This window comes from Pan troglodytes, chromosome 1, assembly GCF_028858775.2.
Source record: "Pan troglodytes isolate AG18354 chromosome 1, NHGRI_mPanTro3-v2.0_pri, whole genome shotgun sequence".
Classification (NCBI taxonomy): Eukaryota; Metazoa; Chordata; class Mammalia; order Primates; family Hominidae; genus Pan; species Pan troglodytes.
The window spans coordinates 47,920,958-47,945,731 of NC_072398.2; the positions used below are offsets into that span (position 1 = coordinate 47,920,958).

General features: G+C 45.6%; 1 protein-coding gene across 9 annotated transcripts in view; it reads left to right on the top strand.

Moving 5' to 3' along the window:
* The first annotated feature begins 1,838 nt into the window (after window positions 1-1,838).
* TMEM9 (transmembrane protein 9) overlaps window positions 1,839-24,774 on the top strand; it is a 36,798-nt gene continuing 13,862 nt past the window's right edge. The window contains exons 1-4 of one of the 9 annotated variants that reach the window (XM_054657423.1): window positions 1,839-1,914; window positions 2,840-2,952; window positions 19,458-19,559; window positions 21,569-21,660. In XM_054657423.1, the coding sequence (XP_054513398.1) occupies window positions 19,494-19,559; window positions 21,569-21,660 (158 nt within the window). In that variant the 5' untranslated portion in view covers window positions 1,839-1,914; window positions 2,840-2,952; window positions 19,458-19,493. Of the gene's footprint in view, window positions 1,915-1,958; window positions 2,053-2,839; window positions 2,953-18,857; window positions 19,270-19,457; window positions 19,635-21,568; window positions 21,661-24,774 lie in introns of those variants that run through there. The other 8 variants (XM_054657425.2, XM_016935511.3, XM_016935494.4 and 5 more) reach the window with 8 other exon arrangements.

Consider the following 24,774-nt stretch of genomic DNA (forward strand, 5'->3'; position numbering starts at 1 on the left):
CTTCTGGAGGAGCAGGAAGAGGGCTCCATGCTCAGCCCTTGTGACTCATGAAATAGAGAGGCCCTGTCAAGTGATGTCTTCTGATGGCTGCCTCATCAGCACCCCTAATCCTGCAGGGTTTGCACACTCCTCTTCTGTCCCACAACGACAGCTGAACTCAGTCAGGAGGCCCAGGCCGGCCTGTTGGACAGTACAGAAAGAGAAGCAAGTGAAGTCTGAGAGGGGGGAATTCTCCAGGGAGGGATTGGAAGATTGTAAATCTGCAAGGGCCTCCAGAGGTCATCTTGATCACCCCTTCTCCAGCAAGAGCTGCACACACCCAGCTGGAGGGAGGAAGGATATTTTGGGTGGACGGAGTCTGAGGCTGACAACAGACTGTTAGTAAGTTCTTCCCAGGCCCATCCCTGCTGGGTGACTCAGAGGATGGACTCTGGAGCCAGAGGGTCTGGGTTTGAATCCCAGCTCTGCCCCTTCCTTGCTCTATAACTTGGGTGAAATAATTTAACCTTTCTATTCCTTTGTTTCCATGCTTGTAAAGTGGGAATAAAATGATATTTTGATGTTTGGGGCAAGGACTTTCAAATTCCAGAGTATTCATTAAGCACCTAATGTGTGCCAGACACTGTGTTGGGCATTTAACCCAGGTTGGGTCATTTGGAAGGACTCAGCCGGAGACCGTGAGACCATTTATATGTGCCAGTGTCTTCATGTTGGGAGCACTTATTCCACTGTCTTCTTCCTAGGACTGATTTTCGGGCCTCAAGGGTAACTGTAGGAGGTCCTTCCCTGGTTACTCCTGCCTGCGCCTGCCCCTCCTAACCATGGCTGGACTGTCCCTGTCCCAGGCTAAGCCAGCTGCAGTTGGCTGTGATTAATGGCCTCTATTAAGAGCAAGTTGTAAACTGATAAAGTACACAGTGCCCATGAAAATCTCCCCTCTGCTAAATTCCACACCAGTGAGTACTCATTCCTTAACCCCCGAAACCTCCTGCCTTGCCTCGTTTGAGAGACATAGTGACAGAGAGTACCTTTAACCAGAGGAATTCAAAATGCCTTGGAAGCAGGAAACAACTCCATGAATTCTTTGGGGGAAAAGCCCAAATCCTAAAACCTGGTTTCACATGGAGTGGAGCCTAGGCGAGATGAAATTAAAGTCCAGGTCAAGGAAGGTAGTTTCAATCAGCCTCAAAGAAATCCCAGAGCCAACTGGCCAACAGCTGCGTGCCCTTGGGTAAGTCACTTTCTCCTATCTGGGCCTCGGTTTCATTATTTGTTAAATGAGAGGTTTGGTTCAAAATGATTCCTAGTCTCCTACTCTACTCGCTAGACTTAAGAGCGGTTCTGAATACAGGAATCTTTACAAAAAAAAAGAAAAAAAAAAAAGAAAAAAAAAATCACACTCCAGGCCTTAGTTCCATTCCTTCTTTCCCTGAGAGAATCTTTGCAAAGCAGCAGCCCTCTTCCACCTGGTCATCCCCTGCCTCTCTACACTCATCCAGCCAAGTAATTAGCTTGGTTTCCTTCAAGTCAATTATCACCATTAAAAAAACAAAAAACAATGAAATTGGCATTCCTTGGTGAGCAAACGTCCAGGCCAGACAGGGATGTGAGATCCACAATTCAAAGAAACCCTTGCACACTCCTGACGTGTTCTTTCCGAACACTCTTCGGAGTCTCAGTTTTATCCTTAAAAGGCAGAGATGCGCAGGTTTTAGCTTAACCCACTGCGCAGGTGAGAAAACTGAGGTCCAGGGAGACGCCATGATCTAGGGCGAGCGGCAGGTGGGAGATTAGAACCCGAGAGGCTGCCGCGACCTCTGCTCCCTCCCTGCTAGGCTCTGTCCCACAATGCACCCGAGAGCAGGAGCTGAAAGCCTCTAACACCCACAGATCCCTCTATGACTGCAATGTGAGGTACGTAATCTCTCTCGTGTGAAGTGTTTATGTGTAAAAACAGCGGATTAGTGTCTCCGTGCGGCTATGTCTTCTGGGATCAGAAGGACCCAGCCTCCTGCCCCGCCCTGGGACGCGGAGCGGTGACCTCCAGGCGCGGTAAATCGCCGCGGCGCCTGGGACCCAGCGGCCAGTGCACCCCCGCGGTGGGTCCCCGCGGGCTTTCCACGACCTTCGCCTCACGCTTTTAGCCCGCCGTCCGGCAGGGGGCCTGGGAAGTCCTCCCAGCCAGGATCCATTTCAAACTCTCCCACCTCCACCCGCCGCACCGCCCCCCGCAATCCTTCCAGGCTCGGCTCCCGGGTGGGGAAGGACGGAGCGAGCGGGCGGCTGGCTGGAGGCCCGAGTCTCGGGGATTGGTTACATTTTTCCCCGGGTTAATTACCACGGGGAGGGAATCTGAGCTGTGCCTGTCTCGGGCACAACAAGCCTTGTCGCCTGGTGAGAGAATCTCAATCTTACTCAGGTAACACCTGCTGGCCCGGGACAGAAATATTCTCATTCTGCGGGACGCCACCTCCCACAGAGGACTGCAAACGCCCCAGGCGGCCTGGACCCGGAGTGGAGCCTCCCGGGGTGGAGACTGGACGGGGTGGTGACGGGATTGGACGGCTGGAGTGTGCGGTCACTAGGGGGTGGGGCTAGGGCGGGCCACGTTTGGGCTGCGAGGCCCGGGCCTGAAAGGAATCCCTCCTTGGCAGGCGCCACCCTGTTTAACCCTGATGCAATACACTTGCCCTTTGCGTTTACCTGGGGCAAATATTTAACCTTTCCATTTTTTGCACTGACTTAATGAGCCTCGGTGTCTACCACAGGGCTTGACACATAGCAGACATCCGATATCTGTTTGTGAATGCTCAAGCCCATCAGCGTGTCTGTCTCCTAGGGGAATCGTGTTCTCAGACTTGTCAGCATTTCAGCACCCAGTTATGACATGTCATGTGGGCTACTACTGGTAAAAATTGAGCATCCAGATGAGTGCATTTTTCACTTTTAAAGGTAAGTTGAAATAGATTGAAGATTATTTCCATTATGCTGCTGCTCACTGTCTTGAGTCTGATATGCTGTCATAAATGGAAGAGAAAAGGGTGGAGGTTGTAGGGGACATGTTATTTGGATCTTGTTCTAGTAATAGCTTTTGATTTCATCTTGGGGGATGACATTGGGCTGATAATCAAGGTGTCCTGACCTTCCTGCCAAGGAGCAGGCTTGAGGCCAACTTAGGTCCAAGGGACTGACTCTGTCATCTGGACTTTGAATGCTGAATAGTGACCTGAGAATAAGGGAAAAATCCATCACAGCCAGTGCACCCCCATGGCATGCCAGGGGAGGAAGCTCTAGTTTCTGCCTTCTTCAAGTCTTGTTCTTCAGTCGTTTCATAGATTATATGAATTTCCCACTTCTTTCCAACAAACTCTTTTTTTTCCTTAAACGGTCAGTTTCTGTTGCTTAAGACCAAAGCACCTTAACTGCAGGAGTCACAGCTGAAGATTGGGAATATGTAGCACCACCTAGCTTCTCTGGGAAGCAATTCAGTAGATTGTGTTCAGCACTAAAGAATCCTTAGTCTACCTATTATTTTAAAGATGAAGAACTAAGGTTCCAAGAAGTTCAGTGACCAAGTCAAGGTCACATAGCCAGATTCACAGGATCTCAGAGTTAAAAGAGAACTCAGAGTCATTCATCAAACTTTTCATCTGATATTTAATCTCCCTCTGAAATAGCTTCAGCAAGTGCTCATCCAAAAAAATATGTGTGAACACCCTCACTGATAGCAAGAAATTTCTCTGGGCAACTCATTTCTCTTCCACATGACATCCCCTCAGAGAGCCAAAGACTGCTATCACCACCAAGATTTTTCTTTTCCAGGACAATGTTCCATTTCCTACAGCTGTTCCTCATGTGGCAGGGTTTGAGGCCTTCACCATACTGGCCACTGTCCTCTAAATGCATTCTGGTCTGTGTTCCTTGGAGCATGTGTCCCTAACATGGAACAGAGCACCCAGCTGTAGGCTACTAGTGCAGAGTGGGTGGATCACCACTACCCCTATTCCAGAGAAAATGAGTTCTTAGGTCTTAAGTTCCTCTAATTCAGCCTGAGGTCAAATTAGCTTGTTTGTTCTTGTCAGTCACGTTACACTTGTACTATTCACTAAGCTATCCTCAGTTACTTTTACCTGTCCCTCTCATATTTGTGTAAGTGGGAAACTTAGATTCAGCCTTCATTTCAACCTTACAGTATCTTTTTGCATCCTGATATTCCCTGCTCCTGTACCCTCCTCCCCAACCCACTTCTATACCTACACACAGCTTTGCAGTTTCCGCAATTTTCTAAGCATGTGCTCTCTCCTCATCTAAGTTCTTTACACAAATGTGTGCATTCTAAAACCCTCCCTCTAATCGCTTTAGCCCAGGAGTTCAGACCAGCCCAGGCAACGTAGTGAGACCCCATCTCTACAAAAAAAAAAAAAAAAGTAATATAATTAGCTGGGCATTATGGCACAAGCTTGGAGTCCCAGCTACTTGGGAGACTAAGGTGGGAGGATCACTTGAGCCCAAGAGGTCAAGGCTGCAGTGAGCCATGATAGCACCTCTGTACTCCAGCCTGGGTGACACAGTGAAACCTTGTCTAGAAAATAAATAAGTAAATAAAAATAAAAATAATGCCCCCTGCCCCAGGATTGTTTACCAGGACACTAAAACCCTTTTATTTTATTTTATTTTATTTTATTTTTTGAGACAGAATCTCACTTTGCTGCCCAGACTAAAGTACAGTGGTGCAATATCAACTGACTGCAAACTCTGCCTCCTAGGTTCAAGCGAGTCTCCTGCCTCAGCCTCCCGAGTAGCTGGGATTACAGGCATGCGCCACCACACCCAGCTAATTTTTGCATTTTTGGTAGAAACGGGGTTTCACCATGTTGGCCAGGCTGATCTTGAACTCCTGACCTCAAGTGATCCACCTGTATCAGCCTCCCAAAGTGCTGAGATTATAGGCGTGAGCCACCATGCCTGGCCTAAAAACCTTTTAAAATTAGAAAATCCCTGTAAGAATCTGGAAAAGTTTAAGATCATCTTTATTCCCCTCCCGTAAAATACACCTGTGTATATTCATACAAGATTCATACAAGATTGTGTATGATGATAACACTGAGTATCCTATTTCTCAGCAATTCTACTCCTAGGTATATACCCCAGAGAGATGAATGCACATGTCCACCAAAAGACATTTACAATAGTAGTAGCTTTGTTCACAATAGCCAAAGAAAACAACGCAAATGTCCAGCTGCAATAGAATGGATAAGTGAATTGTGGTATATTCATACAATGGAATATTATTTAGCAATGCAAATGAATGAACTGCTACATAGAACAATATGGATAATTTTCACAAACATAATGATGACCCAGAAGAGCAAGGCACAGATGAAGAGTGGTTACTGTATGATTTAATTACAGGAAGTTCAAAACAGGCAAAAACCAATCTATGTTGAAAAAACTCAGAATACTAGTTACCTTCACAGTGAAGGTAGTAACTAGGGCACAAAGAGCTTTCTGGGGGAACTGGGAATGATTTATATCTATATTTACACAAGTTTATGCAAAGGTAATCCCATACTTGCAAAAATTATATCAGTAAGAAACTTATGGCAGTAGGGGAGATCTGATCTAGCTAAACTTCATCTTGCCTTTGGCCTTCAAGCTGCCCTTAATTTTTCCTAGGCTTAGGCCAAACTAACTTTGGGAGACATTTAGTTTATAGTTTAAAGGATAATAGCCTATTCCCCAAACTCAACCACCTTTGCAAAGCTAATGAGAGACCACCAGGCTAGCAGGATAGAGAAGCCTGAATTCAGCTAAGGTGTAGACATAAATGATCGCCAGTCATTATTCTGGAAGTCACAAGATATGCAACTTCCCCAGTGACTCCTGCAGATAACGTCACTGTTGTAGAACCCAAGAACAGCTTTTTCAGGTTTTTTCCATGTCTACCACCATGCTCCACCTGGACTCGCCGGCCGCCCCTGTGGCCCCATGGAGAAGCAACTCAGCCCAAGAGGACAGCTTTGACTCCCTATAATTTTATCTCCGACCCAACCAATCAGCATTCCCCATGCCCTAGCCCCCTGCCCACCAAACTACCTTTGAAGAACTTCTAACCTCTGAGCCTTCAGAGAGACTGATTTGAGTAATAACTCTGTCACCCGCGTGGCGTGGCTGGCCCCGCATCAATTAAACTCTTTGTGTACTGCAGTGCCACGGTCTTCAGGAATTTTGTTTGTACAGCTGGAAGGAAAAACCCATCAGGCGGTTATAGTAACAATTCATTGAACCCTTCAATTAAGATTTGTATACTTTATCCTATACAAATTGTAACTCAATATGAAGGTTTAAAAAATAAAAAAAATACATCTCTATCAAAATAAAATCTCCCCCAAATACACTTAGAATCAACCTGCATACACATAGCACACTTTGTAAAATAATGGTCTTGTTTAGTGCTCTCACTTTACAGTTAGGGAAACAAATTCAGGAGGAAAGAGCTGCCCTGCTCAGAATCACACAGAGATTTAACAGCAGAGCTGCAGCAGAACCAGGGTTCCTGGCTCCTAGACCTGAGTTTTCCAATGTAAAAATTCATGCAGCTGTACACTGGGGCTTATATACTTTATGGTAGATCTGTTATACCTCCATTTTAAAAAATTAAAAAACAAAACATATGACGGGACTAGGGTTCATTTTCTCCCTTTTGACCACTGGTAGAAGAGTCTTTAATAAAACTATAAAAAGTCAGGCTGGGCATGGTGGCTCACACCTATAATCCCAGCACTTTGAGAGACTAACGCAGGCGGGTCACTTGAGGCCAGGAGTTCAAGACCAGCCTGGGCAACATGACAAAACCCCGTCTCTACTAAAAACACAAAAATTAGCCGGGCATGGTGGCAGGTGCCTGCAGTTTCAGCTACTTGGGAGGCTGAGGCACAAGAATTGCTTGAACCCAGGAGGCAGAGGGTGCAGTGAGCTGAGATCATGCCACTGCATTTCTAGCCTGGGTGACAGAGTGAGACTCTGTATCAAAAAAAAAAAAAAAAATCATAGTCTTTTTTTTTTCTAAGTCCAATACTAGATGGACTTGGAAAAAGATTGTGAAGCTCATACACAGTATCGTGGGTAGTGACTAACTAACTGGGGCCAGTGGTGTGGGTGGTAAAAGGAATATACCAAGACAGTCATAAGAAAGAAAGGCGGATTTATTAGAGAAAGTAGAAAAACACATTGCAAGAAAGCAACGGACAAATTAGCAAGAGAGGAGCTGACTGCAAGGAGACAAAGGTTTGCTGGGGATTTTATAGGATGGCGCCTGGGCTGTGTGCTGGAGGGGGCTACATGCAGTACTGATAATGTCAAGGTTGCAGTGAGCTAACTTGCATTTTTCTATCAGCTGAGGGTCTGGTGATAAGTCGGTCACAGAAAGATTGTGAGATATTTGCACGGGAGGGCTCTATGTCCTGGACCACGAAGAAAGGCAGACTTATAGCGTATCTGCTTTTTCTTTTTGCTTTCCCCTGCTCCTGACAGTCTAACTTCTTTTCCCTAATTAGGACTCCATGCATAAGTGATCAGGGGACATGAGTGGAGAACAATTGCTTACAATCAAGGCCTCCATTTCAGTCTGCCATTTGGCTAAGCAAGGTCCCACCCTTTAAAATTAAAAGACAATTAATTGGCCAGGTGTGGTGGCTCACGCCTATAATCCCAGCACTTTGGGAGGCTGAGGTGGGAGGATCACAAGGTCAGGAGTTCAAGACCAGCCTGGCCAACATGGTGAAACCCCATCTCTACTAAAAATACAAAAATTAGCTGGGTGTGGTGGCGCACACCTGTAATCCTAGCTACTCAGGAGGCTGAGGCAGGAGGATCCCTTGAACCAGGGAGTCAGAGGTTGTAGCGAGTCAAGATCGCGCCATTGCACTCCAGCCCGGCGACAGAGCAAGACTCTGTCTCAAAAAAAAAAAAAGAAAGAAAAAGAAAATTAAAAGACAATTCTCTTCAGCAGAAACCATAGACATAAAACATTATCTGCATTTCTGTTCTCTTTTTTCTGTATTCACCATAAGCATTACAACCTTGGCTCCAGGTAGCAAACCTATACCTTCTTCTATCTCTAAGTTACTAATATAACTTTATAAAAGAGCCCTTTCTGAGTATTCTTAGAATTTTTGGCAGACTTCAGCTCATCGTGAACTTTTATCACTCCTAAATATTACCCTCATGATAATGAATATATATATATATATATATATAATTTTCTCTTAAAAAGTGATAAAATGTGATGCGTCCTCATTAAAGAAAAATTTTACTGGAAAAGTAAAATAAAAAACAAGTTACCCATTGTCCTTTCCTTATCCATTCCTGTGAAAAACAAGCAAACAATCTGTTTTTTCCCTGCTTAGCATCCAATTGGGCCTGACATGAGTTAATTACGGTATCTCACCCTCCCTAGGGAGACTGCCAATCAGAGTTATTCATCAACCTGGCCACAATAATCGGTTAATGGATCAACTTGTGACGCAAGCAAAGACAATTAGAGTCTTCCCTGAGACTGGCCACATGGACGCTATGATAAAGAGGGTCACTTTTTCTTTGATGTTCATAAGCCACAACAATGCGGGGCTGAGGTCATTGGCAGCATCTTTCCAACTATGTGAAATGATCCTGTCTGAGAATAAAGCAAGTTCCCAGAGGAAAGCCGAGCCAAGAAATGGAGACAGTGATAGAGCCCTCAGGATACCATTTCTCTATTGGATCCCACTGTGCCTGAAGCTGGTTCTACACATTAATTTCCCAGTTATGTGTGCTAATGCATTACTATTTATTATTTTTATTAGGTTGAACCATATGAAACCACCATTTTTGTAAGTCAAAAGCAGTCAAATACTGGCAATTTTATATGACTCAGCTTAATAATCAAAGCAAAATTGAGTTAGATTGCAAGTTAGCATCTTGACTAATTCAGGTAGGCTTTTACTTTTGAGACAGTCGTAGATTTGCAGGAAGTTATAAGAAATAATATACAAAGATCACTTATAACATCTTATTAAATGATAGTACAGTATTAAAACCAGGTTATTAACGTTTCCATAATCAAGATACAAAACATTTCCATCACTACAAGGATCCCTTACTTTGCCTTTTATAGTCATATCCACCTCCACCCCCTCATTAACACCTGCTAATGTGTTTTCCATTTCTACAATTTTGCCATTTCAAGAATTTATATAAATGGAATCATACAGTATGCAAACTTTTGGGATTGGTATTTTTACTCAACATAATTCTCTGGAGATTCATCAAAGTTGTTGCATATATCAATAGTTGATTCCTTTTTTGTTTGTTTTTGGCTGAGTTCTATTTCACGGTACAGACGTACTGAAGTTTGTTTAACTGTTCACCCATCATAGGACATCTGAGTTGTTTCCAGTTTCGGGCTATTTTAAATAAAGTTGCTACAAGCATTCATGCACACGTTTTTGTGCGAACATAAGTCTTCTTTTTTCTAGGCTAAATGCCCAGGAGTGCAATTGCCTAGAGTCGTGTGGTAGTTCCAGGTTTAGTTCTAAAGAAACTGCCAAACTGTTTTCCAAAGAGGCTGTGCCGTTTTCTATCCCCACCAGCAATGTATGAGTGAGCCAATCCCTTCACATCCTCACCAGCATTTGGAATTGTCACTATTTTTTTTTATTTTAGCCATTCTGGTAGATACATAGTTAGCCATTCTGATAGATATGTAGTGGTAGCTCATTATTTTTATTTCTAAAATATTTTTTATTTGTTATTTATTTACTTCTATTTTTTGAGACGTAATCTCACTCTGTCACCCAGGTTGGAGTGCAGTGGCGTGATCTTGGCTCACTGCACCCTCTGCCTCCTGGGTTCAAGCAATTCTCATGTCTCAGCCTCTCAAGTAGCTGGGACTACAGGCACACGCCACCATGCCCTGCTAATTTTTGTATCTTTAGTAGAGACGGGGTTTTGCCATGTTGACCAGGCTGGTTTCAAACTCCTGACCTCAGGTGATCTGCCCGCCTCAGCCTCCCAAAGTGTTGGGATTATAGGTGTGAGCCACCGTGCCCGGCCTTGTTTTTTATTTTTTTATTTGACATAGGGTCTCACTGTGTCGCCCAGGCTGGAGTACAGTGGCATGACCATGGTTCACTGCAGCTTCAACTTCCCAGGCTCAGGTGATCGTCCCACCTCAGCCTCCTGAGTAGCTGGTACTACAGGCGTGCACCATCACACCCAGCTGATTCTTTGTATTTCTGGTAGAGACAGGGTTTCGCCATATTGCTCAGGCTGGTCTCTAGCTCCTGGGCTCAAGCAATCTGCCTGCCTCAGCCTCCCAAAGTGCTAAGATTACAGGCATGAGCCACCACACTCTGCCTTCATTATTTTAATTTGCATTTCCCTAATGGCTGTGACGTTGAATATCTTTTCATGTACTTATTTGCCATATGTATATCCTCTTTAGTGAAATGTCTCTGTCTTTTGCTTACTTTCTAATTGTATTTTTTTTTTACTGTTGAGTTGTAAAAGTTCTTCATATATATTACATACCAGTCCTTCATTAGATATGTCATGTGCAAATATTTTCTTTCTCGTCTCTTAACAGGGTCTTTCACAGAGCAAAAGTTTTTAATTTTAATGAAGTCCAATTAACCATTTTTTTCTTTTGTGGATTGTGCTTTTGGTGTTAAGAACTCTTTGCCTAGCCCTAGATTCCAATAATTTTCTCTTATGATTTTTTTCTAAGTATTTTTAAAGTTTTCAGTTTTACATTTAAGTCTATGATTCTTTTTGAGTTATATTTTTTACAAGGTATGAGACTTCAGTCAGGGTTGTTTTTTTTTTTTTCCCTATGTATGTCCAGTTGTTCCAGCACCATTCATTGAAAGGCTATCTTTCCTCCGCTTCGTTGCTTATACACTTTTGTCAAAAATCAATGGGGCATAAGGCGAGGCACAGTGGTTCATGCCTGGAATCCCAGCACTTTGGGAGGCCGAGGTGGGAGGATTGCTTGAACCCAGGAGTTCAAGATCAACCTGGGCAATAGAGCAAGACTCTGTCTCCACAAAAAATAAAAATAAAAAAATTAGCCTGGCATGGTAGCACATGCTTATAGTCCCAGCTACTCAAGAGCCTGGAGGTCAAGGCTGCAGTGAGCCATGATTGTGCCTGGGTCACAGAGACCCTGTCTCAGGAAAAAAAAAAAAATCAATTGGGCATATTTGTTTAGATCTTTGCCTGGGTTCTCTGTTCTATATGTCTATACCTCCACTAATACCACACACTCTTGATCACTCATATGTATTAAAAGGTTCCTGGCATGTAGTAGATGCTCCATACATGGAATTATTATTCAATCACCCTATAAATATATACTACTATTCACATAGTTACTAATATTCTTTAATTTTCAGCAAAAATGCCCCTTATCTATTTAAGTAACTTGAAATTCTCTTAGCCTTAGAAATGGCTATCATAAAGTCTCTGCATTAAAAGAACCAAAAAGTGCATAAGTAGAATTTTATTTAGAGGAAAATTGCTTCCAAATGATAGAACCTGATCTGTTAATACTCAGGGAAAGGATCTAGAAGTCACTGGAGCAGCACTTCCCAAAGTGTGTTCCTTGGTACTCTAGCCTTGAAGGCTGCTCTTCGAAAAAGAGTTTGTGGTCAAAACTGTGGGGAAACACTACACACAATAATGTATTGTAAGGGATTCACAACATGTTTTATCACATCAAAGCATCTGAAAAGTCCTGAAGTAAAATGTGCCTATTTCATTTACTTTAAGGCTCCCCGAACTAATTTATTCATAGAAACCACATTTTCCCCACATACAGTTTGCATCCCACATACAATAACATCCTATGATACTGTTCCTGGGAGCATATTCCCTGAAGCGTATTTTGAAAAATGCTACCATAGAGTATTATCAGAAACACTTCAGAGTATCAGATCTGGTAGGAAACTTAGGGCCTTCTAAACCAGCCATTTTTGAAGTATGGTCTGAGGACTCTGTGGGTCTCCAAGGCTCTTTTAGGGAAACAAGTTCTAACTATTTTCCTAGAAATACTAAGATGTTATTTGCTTTTTTCACTCATTCTCCTACAAGCATATAGTGGGGTTTTCGGAAGGTTAGATGACGTGTGATATTGCAACTGACTGAAGGCAGAACCAGATGTGAAAATGCACCTGTTTTCTATTCAACCAGATGGTAAGGGGATTTACAAAAAAAAAATTAATGCCACTCTTCGTGCTAAATTTTATCTTTTGGAAAATATAGGGGTTTTTTTGACCAAAAGATGCTTATGCATACAATGAATTTATTGTTATTTCAAAACAAATAAATATGTTTAAATTTTCTGTTTTAGTTTTAATACTGCAAATATTGATAGGACCCAGATAAACAAAATTCTTTAGGGTCCTCAATATATTTTTTTTTTTTTTGGAGACAGAGTCTCACTCTGTCCCCCAGGCTGGAGTGCAGTGGCATGATCTCGGCTCACTGCAAGCTCCGCCTCCCGGGTTCACGCCATTCTCCTGCCTCAGCCTCCGCAGTAGCTGGGACTACAGGCACCTGCGACCACGCCCGGCTCATTTTTTGTATTTTTAGTAGAGATGGGGTTTCACCGTGTTAGCCAGGATGTTCTCGATCTCCTGACTTCGTGATCTGCTCACCTCAGCCTCCCAAAGTGCTGGGATTACAGGCCTGAGCCACTGCGCCCGGCCCTAGGGTCCTTGATTTAAAAAAAAAAAAAAATTTCCCCAGTATAACCTCAATATTTTTTTTTTGAGACAGATTTTCACTCTTGTTGCCTAGGCTGAAGTGCAATGGCGCGATCTCGGCTCACCGCAACCTCTGCCTCCTGGGTTCAAGCGATTCTCTTGCCTCAGCCTCCTGAGTACCTGGGATTACAGGCATGTGCCACCATGCCTGGCTAATTTTGTATTTTTAGTAGAGACAGGGTTTCTCCATATTGGTCAGGCTGGTCTTGAACTCCCGACCTCAGGTGATCCGCCTGCCTCAGCCTCCCAAAGTGCTGGGATTACAGGCGTGAGCCACCATGCCTGGCCTAATCTCAATAATTTTTAAGAATGTAAAAGGACACAAGACCTGAAAGTTTAAAAACTGCTCTTCTAAACAAATCTTTTCAGGGGGAAACTGAGGCCCAATGGACTAGTGCTTTGACAGGAGTAAGTTCAAACTAGAAGCCAGAACTTATGATTTCTGGCCCCAGGGCCTTACCATAACCCTACCCTGCCTCCTACTCACTACTGCGAGCTGAAAAACAAAAACCCAAGATATTTGATGAAGTTAAGAACACTGAAACCAAAAAGTTAGCTGTTATCCTCTATTTATGCAGTGCCATGAGGTCTACACCCAAAAGAGCACATGCAGCGGTGGGAGCTGAACCAGGAAAAATACAACAGAGGGAGCAGAACATGTAGCACCCAGGACTGTACACATCAGGGTACCTAATGGGCAACTGCTGGTAGAATGCCTGACATAAACTGGGTCTAGTATATCAATTTAAATATGTGTGTGCATATTACATCTGTGTGTGCATTTATATAGAAAAAAATAGTAAACCAGGTAGAGTTTGTCATTTATTAAGCTTTAGGTAGAATAATGCTTTTATTCTAAGTTTTGTTCAATTAAAATGTAATTCAGACAGGCGTACAGGCTTATGCCTATAATCCCAACACTGGGAGGTCAAAGCAGAAGGATCGCTTGAGGTCAAGAGTGTGAGACCAGCTTGGGCAACACAGCAAAACCCTCATCTCTTTAAAAAAAAAAAAAAAAAAAAAGGTGTAATTGCCATTTGCTTAAGTGTTGCTTTAGTCAAGTGGTGTTGAGAGAGCTCTGTGTGTGTGTGTGTGTGTGTGTGTGTGTGTGTGTGTGTATAAAAAGGCAAATGTGGGGACCCCAGCCAAAAACAGCATGCTTGTCCAGGGCCTTGCCAAGCTAGAAAAGGGTACGACACGGCAGGGCGCTCTCTGCCCTTAGCTTAGTGCCCCCATTTCCCTGATGCCTGAGAAATCCTGCTGTGGCCAGACAGGTAAGAGGTACTCAGGTATCTGAGGATGGTGCCCATACTATTTTAAGGACATCATCAGGCACCTGACCTGCCATCTGTGGCTAGAGGGCAATGTCCTATAAGAGGTGGGTCAAGCGCTCCTTTGTACCCCCACATTACTGCCCCTTTGAGAGTGTTAACACATATCTGTATTCTATCACTTGAGCTTTGTTCTCTGTTTAGGTTGGATGATCTTTTAGTGTGTCTAAGACATGGTTGCTAATGCAAAAATTAGGAAGTCAATCATCTCATAGGAGCTTGAGGTTATGAGACACTGGACAGATAAGCTTCAGTGGGGATTAGAGGAAAAGCAGGGGCATATAGTTGATGCCAAGGAGAGTGGACACCATTTGGGAGTGATGACAGCGCTCATCCCCTATCCAGGAGCACCAATGGTAGGGACAGGGAGTAAGGAAGAACCCAGACCCACAGCTGTGGCACGGATGCCAAGACCTCGCGTCATAAAGTCAAACTGATTTTAGGGTTGTTGGATAAAAGCAGGTATGAACTAGAGGGTATGGGTTTTGGCCTGAGTTCTAGAGCTCCAAACTTGGAGGCAGGATGAAGGCTAAGTCCTGAGAGGAAGCAGTAGAAGGCTCCAGAGCTTCCTTAGGCCTCCTCTGCTGGGGAGAGTGCATTGCTGATGTTACCTGGTCTCCACCCTCTCACTGAGCCCCGAGCCAGGGGCTCCCTGCTCCCTCCTGGCTCACATTCTGACTCTGATGTCACTGAGCTCCCTGCCTTCCTTTCCCATTCTCTTGTCCTGGGATCAAGACAAACTGAACTGTTGACTCTTTCTCTACATGTCTCTCCCTGAACTTCCCCAGTCCCATCTCTTTGCTCTCCCTACACTGCCCCTGCCCCCGCCCCCACCCCCCACCCCCCACCAGAATGCCCTCCTCACCATCACCCTGCTCTTGAATTGTGCCTCAAATTTTGCCCACCCTTCCTGGCAGTATTTGTTTCCCACGGCTGCTGTCACAAATTACCATAAACCTGGTGGCTTCAAACAGCACAAATGTATTATCTGACAGCTCTGTAGGCCATAAGTCTGACAGAGGTGTTCTCTTGAACTAAAATCAGGGTGTCTACAGGGCTGCATTCCTTCTAGAAGCTCTAGGGAAGAATGCATTGGCTGGCCTTGACCAGCTTCTGCAGCACCCACAGTCCTTGCCTGGTGGCCCCCTGCCTGCATCTTCGAAGCCAGCAGCATAGCATCTCTCTGACCCTACTTCCATGTCCATCTCCTTCTCTAACCACAGCCAGAAAAGGTTCCTCTGTTAAGGAGCCATCTAATTAGATTGGGCCCACCTGAATAATCCAAGCCACTCTCCCCAACCAAGGGCCTTAATTTAATTATATTTGCAAAGTGCCTTTTACTGTGTAAGACAGTATTCACAAGTTCCAGGGATTAGGATGTGGACATTTGGGGGTGCGACATTGTTCTGCCCACCACTCTGGCCCAGCCCAAGTAGCCCTCACTGCCCTCAAAGCCCCCTCTCCACCATTCTGGGCTCCTCTGGCCCTTGGTCTAGGTTTCCCAAGTGCCTCTGCAGCCTTCCCCCAGCACAGCTCTTACCACCCTGAATTGTCATTGCTTGTTGATTTGTGGTTTTTTTGCAATAAACTTCAAGTTCTGTGGGAACAGGGACAGGGTTTGTCTTGTTTACTGAGATATCCCCAGCACCTAGCACAGTGCTCAAAAAATTTTTGAAGGGAAAAAGCATTTCTGATACAGGAGATAGAAATTATTTAGGCAGATAGCAAGGACAAAAAAGTCCTTGGCAGAACTTCCCTTCTAATAAGAAGCAGCCCTAGAAATCATTTCTTTTCTAACACAGAGCAGCCTGAAAGATTGGGCTGCAAACATATATAAGGAAGCTGGAAGCTTGCACGGGGGAATGCTGGCAGCTGCACTCATAGAAAAGGGCTACCGGGGGGCCAGGCATGTTCACCATGGGACTCCACCTTCCCTTTTTTGCTAGCACATGTACAGTAAGAAAGAACTGGGCAACATGGAGAAGCTCAGGCAGAGAAACCACCTGCATAATAAAGATTGGGCTGGGAGCTGCCAGAGATTTGTGCCCTATGCAGATGGCACACCTGGTGCTAACTTTTTTTGAGATGCCCTGTATAGATGAGATACTGCCTCCCCACTAGCTCATCTATAAAACCCCCTGCATTTCACCTCAAATCGGCAACTCATTTTTCCAGGACCCCTCTCTGTAGCAGAGAGCTATTCTCTTTCTTTCACCTATTAAATTTCCACTCTTAACCTCACTCTTTGTGTGTCTACCTCCTTGATCTTCATGGCCAGGAGACAACAAACCTCGAGTGTCACCACAGACAACAAGGCTGCTTCACTTCTACAACACATCACTTTCTATGTTACATTCTGACCATGTGATTGGTCTGCTATTAGGTTGTGCATTACTTGAAAGCAGAGTTGCATGTGATTTGTCTGTTGTATCCCTGGGGTACCTAGCATCTGTGAGCCCTGGAGTTTGGCTCACAGATAGTGCTTGGCACATGTTTATGGAATTAAATTTAATGAATAGGTTCAGACTCACTTCACTGGCATGGCTCATAAACACAGGGCACATGGAGGATGTATGGGAATGTGGTGCCCTGGGTCAGGTAGGACTATTTGGGAAAAGCTTCTGCAAGGCAAACGCTTGGGCAAAGATTTGAATAAGATGAAAGATAACAACTGGCAGTGCTGGGGGTGATAATGTCCTATGGAGGACTGCAATGAGCCAAGTCAAATGTAGGGACAGCCGGTTGGGGGAGTAACCAGTGATGAGATGGGGTGGGGAAGTGCAGAAATGGTAACCACTTGGCTTGGTTGCCAAGTGGAGGGGTCTGAATTGGATGCAACAGGGTGCTTGCTACCAGGGATTGAGCAATGAGCGATGTGCTGAAAACAGAATTGGAGGAAGACAGGATGGACCTAGGAGCACACAGGAAGGGAGTGCATTTCAGGGAGCAGAATGCTAGCCGAGGAAAGATACAGGCAGGGCGATGATAGCTACCTCCTGGGGACACCTGGATAGACAAGATGTGGAAATATGAGAGGGGAGTCAAAGATAGTTTGATGCCACAATCTAGGACCTGCAGAAATGCGGAATGACAGTGGAAGGCCTCCCTTCTGTTTGATGAGGAAAATGGTGAGCTCAGCATTGGGTATCTTTAGTGTTGTGTGTCAGAGGGTCATCCATTGGAGGTGACAGACTCAGCCCCATGCTTTTGTCCCCATGAAAGTCCCACCTTCATATGGAATGTATATGGGGGGAAGAAGTGTCTTTTTCCAGTACTTGAACTATCCCTTCTGCCCCCACGAGGTAGGCATTCTGTCTCTGCCTGAGCTTGCTCACCAAAGCAGCCATTCTGACCTCCACAATGAGCTAACATTGCCATTTATAGAGCCTCCCTCTTTGTGTCAGATGCTGTTCTAGGTGCTTTGCATATGTAAACTCATTATATCCCGACAACCACCTTGAAAATTTGGTAATATTAATCCCATTTTATGGGCATGGAAACCGAGACTTCTGAAAGGATTCCAAAGACTTCCAAAGATCCAAAGGCGGTGTCCTAAAGGAAACCACCCAAATTCACACAACTAGGAAGGGAGGAACCAGGATTCCTGCCCTGGTCACTCTAGCTCCAAAGCCCCTGACCTTTGCATCACACTGCAGGCCTCCTGCCCCTGCCCCCTGGCAACTAGATTTAATTTAATTCTGTAGAATTCAGTTTAGCAAACACTTCCTGAGCACATACCAAGCACAGGTCACTCTGCCAGGTGGCAAGGATATAAAGAGGAATAAGACATAAGCATAGGAGAGAGGAACACAAACTCAGTGGCCTCCAGGTAAGTGCCCACCTCAGTTCACAGGGCCTGCGAGGGGCTTGATTCCACCTGGACCCAGCCCCTATACTAATCCAGCCACCAACCTCAAGTTTGGGCCATATTGATACCCCTCCCACCCACCCCTAAGGAATCCCAACATATCAAAGCTGAAGGGGATCTTAGAATCCAACCAAGTCATTTTACAGATAAGGGAAGTAAGGGAAGCTGAGGCCCAGAGAAGGGAGGTATCTTTTCCAGGCTAACACAGCTGCTTAGGGGGAGCGCCAGGGCCAAAGCCCCGGTGTCCTCACTCCGGGTCTGGTGCCCTGAATTCATATGACTCCCCTTTCCTTCACAGCTGGCAAGAAGTTCACATCTGCCACATAGCAGCCAGGGACCCCCACCCCTGCATCCTGGCCATGCACACTTTGCCCCATTTTGCCAGGCCTAGCACCAGCATGGGGTAGGGGGATCAGGCTGAGGACGCTGTTGTGCACACTCTTCACAGGCCCAGCCCACACCACCCATCGCCAACCCTAGATTTCTCCTTCTCAGAGGTGTGTGTAGGGGTAGAGACGTTGCCGCGCAGAAAGTCTTCTGCAGCAAAGACGTGGATCCCTAAATAACATTTCCAGATTTGGAATGAGGACAAAGCCCTTCAATCTCGTATCGTTTTTGTTGACGTTACTAGCTTACAGTGTATAAAGCGCTTTCTTTCTAAAACAGCAAGATGAAACAAGCTGAGTTTTATAATACAAGGAAGGGAGAAGCACTGCAGTGGGAGTTCTCAGGCCACACAAAGGCAAGACCCTTCCCCAGGAGTTTGGAAGGCTGACGTTCCCTTTTCTGGTTTGGTCGGGTTTGAGAAATGCCCGCCTCTCCCTTGCGCAAGAGTCTCCCCGCCCAAGTGAAGGCGGGTCTTGTTGCCATGGCGACAGCGCGGTTGGGTTAAGGGGCTGCTCTGGCAACCAATAGAAGCTAGGAGAGGGCGGGGACAACTGGGTCTTTTGCGGCTGCGGCGGGCTTGTAGGTTCGTGGACGCGGCATTGGGGGAGGGGACGGGGGTCGCGGGGCTATTGGGGGTCCCAGTCCGGCTTGAGACCTCTGGGCGTGGTGGGCACCGGCCTTCGCCGTCGGAGCAGGGGTCCCAGACTCGCACCCAAAAGTTCCCGTCGGGCCCGAGCGGGGAGGAGCTGCGGGGCGGGCAGAGGCGGAGATGGCGGAGGGCGGTGGGACGTGATGCGCGGGTCAGAGCCGGGCCTTGAGAAGGAACTGGAGGCCCCTGGCAGCGGTGTCCCCTCGAGGACCCCTCTGCCGGGCCCACCAGGTGGCCGGCGGAGAGCCGGAGAGTTGGGCGGGAGGGAAGCAGGGTTTGGCGACCAGGTTTAGCAGGCCTTGGAATCCTGGAGCCCAGCCCCCAACCCCATTCCCACTTGGCCGGATGGTTAAGGGCCTAGCGTGCTGGCTGCGGTATGGCCACCTTCCCCTTCTCCGACTCCGTATCTCTTTTTCCAGGTGTCTGGCTTTGCTGGCCCAGCAAGCCTGATAAGCATGAAGCTCTTATCTTTGGTGGCTGTGGTCGGGTGTTTGCTGGTGCCCCCAGCTGAAGCCAACAAGGTGAGGGAGGTGAGCCTGCAGCACCTGGTCACGACCACCGTGCACGGCCACCCTGTCTACAGGGCTGACTCAGAGGTAGCTAGCTGCTCCTTAAGCCTGCCTCTCACTCACCTATGGGCCGTACTTCTTTTAGTGGTCTTCCTTCAGGTTCAAGGCTGCTGGCCTCCCTAAGGATAGTGCGGGGGAGGAGTGAGGAAGGGTGGGGCATAGAGCACTGGCTCACTCTGATCAGACAGATCAGTGGTGGACTTCCAGCAAGGAAGTTTGGAGAAGTTATCTAAGTTCTCCATACCTTCCTTTGCTTTGGACCAGAAGTATGTTTTGTTTCAGATATTTTTGGATTTGGGAGTATTTGCACATACAAAATGAGCTATCTTGGGGAGGGGACCTAAGTCTAAACCTGAAGTTCGTTTATGTTTCATATATGCTGTATATACATAGCGTGAAGGTAATTTTATACAATATTTTCAATAATTGTGTGCATGAAACAAAGTTTATCTACACTGAACCATCAGAAAGCAAAGGCGTCACTATCTCAGGCACCCATGTGGATAGTCTGGTTGGTTGGCATCACCACCATTCCTGACAGTGAATTTATATGCTACCGATAAATATTTTCTTACGTTACACATAAGTTCTTAACGGTAAAAAAATATGATGTACTATTAACACAGGGAAAATAAATGATGTGTTCAGGGTAACTAAGCACAGTAGCATCACCAGAATACCTGTATCAGCTGTTAGACACAGCAACATAAGGCTTTCTGTCTCCTGCTGTGATGCTGTGTTTTGATTAAAGGTTACTGTGCACAGTATTTTTTTAGGTGAGAAGTAGTATCTGAAGCAGTAGAGGGACCAGAAAGTGGGTCCTCTAGAGATGAGGAGGCATTCTGCCAGATGGCTTTTAAAAATGTTTTTGCCAGTCACCTGATTCATTAACAAGCTTTTGTCTTAGAAGTCTCTTTGATTTTATAGACTGACACGATTTCTTGTCCTGTTATGAATGCGCTCTGCTCTCGTCTTTCAAGAAGCCCGTCACTCATTTTTACCATGTCTGTAGGTGCTTTTCTGCGGTGTTAACATCATCTTTGTGGTCATGTCTGTGCTTAACAAGTTTTAGATTGGGAGCATTTCGAATTTTTGTTTTAGGGATGCTAGTACTACCACCTGTAGTAGCAGTTGTATCTATTACTCTGCTTAGGGAGAATCAAATTACATAACAATGTAAAAATGCCCTGTAAGTGTAAAGTCCTATACAGTTTGAAGTTTCCATTATTAAGGGTGACCCACCTAAGTTCTGGGACTCCTGAGATAACTTCCATTCTTTATTGCTACATTCCTATGGAGCTGTTTGGGTAGATCTATGGAACTAAAGATCATCCAGACTTGGAAGTAAGGTTAAGGCTGAGAGTTTGCTTCCATTCTCTCCTCAGAAATCCTAATTAGTAAAGACATTTATGGTGGTATCTCTTACTCATTCCAGAAGGGAAGAACTTTCAAAGGGGTTGCTTGAGTATTCCCACAGAAATGATCCACTTTTTCTTATTCACCCTCGCCCTTTATGTTTCCCCAGTCCTACCTAAGAAGTTGGAGAAGGAATGTGGGGAAGAGGGTGGCTGCCAAGTCCACTGGACAGAGGTGCACACACAAGTGTGGGGTCTGGGGTAGAGGACACACACACACACACACACACACCCATTTCCCCTCATCCCTCTCCCCGCATTCCTCTCCCCGCATTCCTCTAAGTACCTGCTTTGGGACTGGCAGGCCTAGACAACTTTCTGTGAGTCTCATTTGCCATCTGGACATTTTTCTATCTTTAGGACCCGGTGCTGCAGCTTGCTTCCTACAGTGGCAGTCCTTGCTGGATTTGAACTTGGGGATGGAGAAAGCTCAAGAGCATAGATATGGTTCACCTAACAGGATGGGGAACAGAAAGTTGACAACCTTGCTAGAGCCTGAACCCCAGGCAGGGTCTCTGCATACTTGACATGTGCTTTCTTTTCCAGAGTTCTGAAGATATCCGGTGCAAATGCATCTGTCCACCTTATAGAAACATCAGTGGGCACATTTACAACCAGAATGTATCCCAGAAGGACTGGTAAGGCATTACACGCAGGCCCCTGGCTGCTATACCCAGTTGAAGTTATGGGTGTTTACTAGAGTTCTTGGACCCTGGAGGATAAGCATGCTCTCCCATTCCTATGGAGAGCCTTTCAAAGGAGTAATTATTCATGTCACAGAACCAATTTCATAGTTGTCAACTGTCTGTGGAAACAGGATCCAGGTGTCTGAATTCCAGCTGAGTAGTCCCTGGCTAGAGGAGTGGATTTTGTTGTTTTGCTTTGAATATTGGTCTTTAGTGATGCATACAGAATAGTAGTAGAGAAGTTGGCAAAGGTAGGTATTCTGACCACATACTGTAGGATACCTAATGCTTTTGCAAAGCTGTGTTACATGTGTTATTCTGTGCCAGTCTTATAGCATCCTTGTAAAGTAGGTGGGATGGATTTTGCTCCCATTTTATGATAGCAGAGACAGAGGCCCAAAGAAATAATTTAGAATTCATTTCTGGGTACCTCACTTTTAAAAAGAGAAGAATAACCCAGAATTCATTCAGAGAAAGGAGACTAGTGCGGTGAAGGGAAGTTTCAGCACATTGTCCTGGAAGGAATGGTTTAAGGAAGCAGGGAAAGCCTAAAGAGGAGAGGACTTGGGGACACACGATGATTGATTGAAAGCTGGCATGTTATGGGAGGTGGGACATGTGGGAGCAGGTACTGGTGTGGATCAGTTATGTTCAGTGGGGTTTCTTGGTGTAGAGTTGGGGCCAAGGATAAAAGCTTCAGGGAAACCGACTTAAGCATGAGTTGAGGGAGCATTTCTAATCTAGGCAGTTTTGGGAGCCAGGAAGCTCCGTCCTTGGAGGTCCCCGAGCACAGATGGGCTGAGGTCACTGTAGAAGAGATCAACATCAGATGAGAGGTCCGGGTCAGTGCTGCCTCTCCTGCTTTCTCAAAGCAGATGAGCTTTGAGAAAATACACATTTCCAGTACCACCACCACTGCTCGATTTTGATTCTTCAAATACGGAGTGAGGGTGAGGGGAGGCAGTAACCTTTCTTTCCTTTGGTGCTTAGGATGCAGTTGATCCAGAGCAACACTCGAGAATTTTGAAACTAGTTGAATTTCCAACTCTGAGACTGTCGGTGATTTTCTGAGAGGCAGTCTAGTTAGATAGACAGACTCTGTGTTCCACCTTCCTGACTTCAAATTTAGCTTAGCTGCTTGTTAATTGTGTGACAAATTACTTAATCTCCACTGCACTTTGATTTCCTTATCTATAAATAGTGGCAGTATTTTCTGTGTTAAGTATGTACGTGTTTGTGTGTGTGTTGTGCGTGTGTGTGCACAGGTCAGTAACTATAGCACTTAGAACAATACCTGGCACACAGTAAATGCTTATATAAATGTTAGCTGATATTAATGTATATTATCATGCCTTACTGGTGGCCACATAGATAGTCATGGTCAAACTTACACCACAGACTGAGAAAATGGGCTCCTCCTGAAGCACTAACCTTCTACTTAGGAGAATTCCAAGTAACCCCCTTGTATCTTGTGGTTATAGTTCAAATAGCATCAGTAAAAACTTTGATGGGCTGTCTTAGCCCTTCACCAGATAACAAGGCTATATCCCAAACTCCTTATGCAGGCGGACACTTGCAAATTTAGGAACACTCTCTCTGTCCTGGAGCTATAGATGGCCTGAAAACCCAAGGTTGGATGCCTGCAGAGGACGGAGTCCTGTCTAGACCTCTCAGGCTGTAGTTTATCTCCTTCTTCCCCTCAGAAGTCAGAATTAAGGGGCTGCTTGATGAATAGCCTTACATCAGGAACCTCAGGGCAGCTCCATTAAGGGTGGTGGGTGTAAACTGAGGCTGGAGGAAAGACTCCAGGATTCTAGGACCCAGTGACACTGACCTTGACTGGGAGTCATCCTGTGCTTGCCTGGAGCCCCTTAAGGGTAGGGTGGGGCCTTGACATTGATCTGAGTACCTCAGTGCTAGGGTTAGAGGAGGCCAGTTTGAGTGGGTCTTCTGGTCTCTGCCACACTTTCACTTTGCTGTCACGTTGGTCCATGCTAAAGAACACTTGCACCCTTCTCCTTGGTTGTGCAGAGTAAAGCCAGAATCATCTGACATGCGGTCCTCAGGTTTAATAGCCAAGCCATGTATGTTCCTGTGTTTACAGGTATCCTGCCACCTAGTGTTGAGAGTTTATAACCATATGTGCATAAAAAGGCAAAAACCCCAGCTTTGCCCCATTGGTGGGTCTGGCATGGAGATGTGTTATTAGAGACACTCCCAGAGCAGAAAGCACTGAATAAGTTGGTTAGTTCCTTGCCTTTCAAACTTGTTAAAATAGAACTTCTCTGCAAACAAAATCCGTTTTGGAAACAAAATCTATAAAACATAAAGTCGGAATTGCTCTGCCTGAGAGGGAACTGTCCCTCAGCCCCTCCCTGACTACCACCCCACCGTACAGTGGTTCCTGTGGGTCCCAAAAGAGTACAGTTTGAAAGACACTAACCAAGTTCAGTCTCCATTTATAAATGAGGGAACCGAGGCCTGGAGAAGTTAAATAAATTGCCCCCAATCACAGGAGAGTTGGAGACAGCAGAACTATTTCAGCTCCTTATTGCTGTTCCCCTGGGTAGCAAGATCCCACATTGAAGAACTCAGGTCGCCCTTCCAAACTGCCCCTGACACCTTGGCCTTGTGAGAAATCCATAGATTCCACTGCAATGCTGGTATGACCTTCTAGACCCAGGACCCAGTGTAGCTCAGGTAAGGGAGGAATCTGGAGGCTTGTAGAGACTTCCTGGAGAAGGGAAGATGGCATTGCCTCTGGACAGGAATGGTAACCAAGTGCCCTGGGTGACCCTGGCCTTGCCCCTTAACCCCTCCCTCCCAGAGGAAGCAGCGTGCAAGGCCTGAAAGCAGTACTTTCAGTTACAACAGGGGAGACCTGCTCAGAGCAGGGAATAACATGTTGGACACAGAGGTGGAACTGGATCATGAAAGGTTTAGATAAACTCATGTATGCCACATATGGCTTTTTGGGAGAACAGAGTCTTTTAGAGCACATCCCATTCTTATTCCAACACATGATCTTTATATCACACACCCTTGATGCTTCTGCCAGAAACCCAG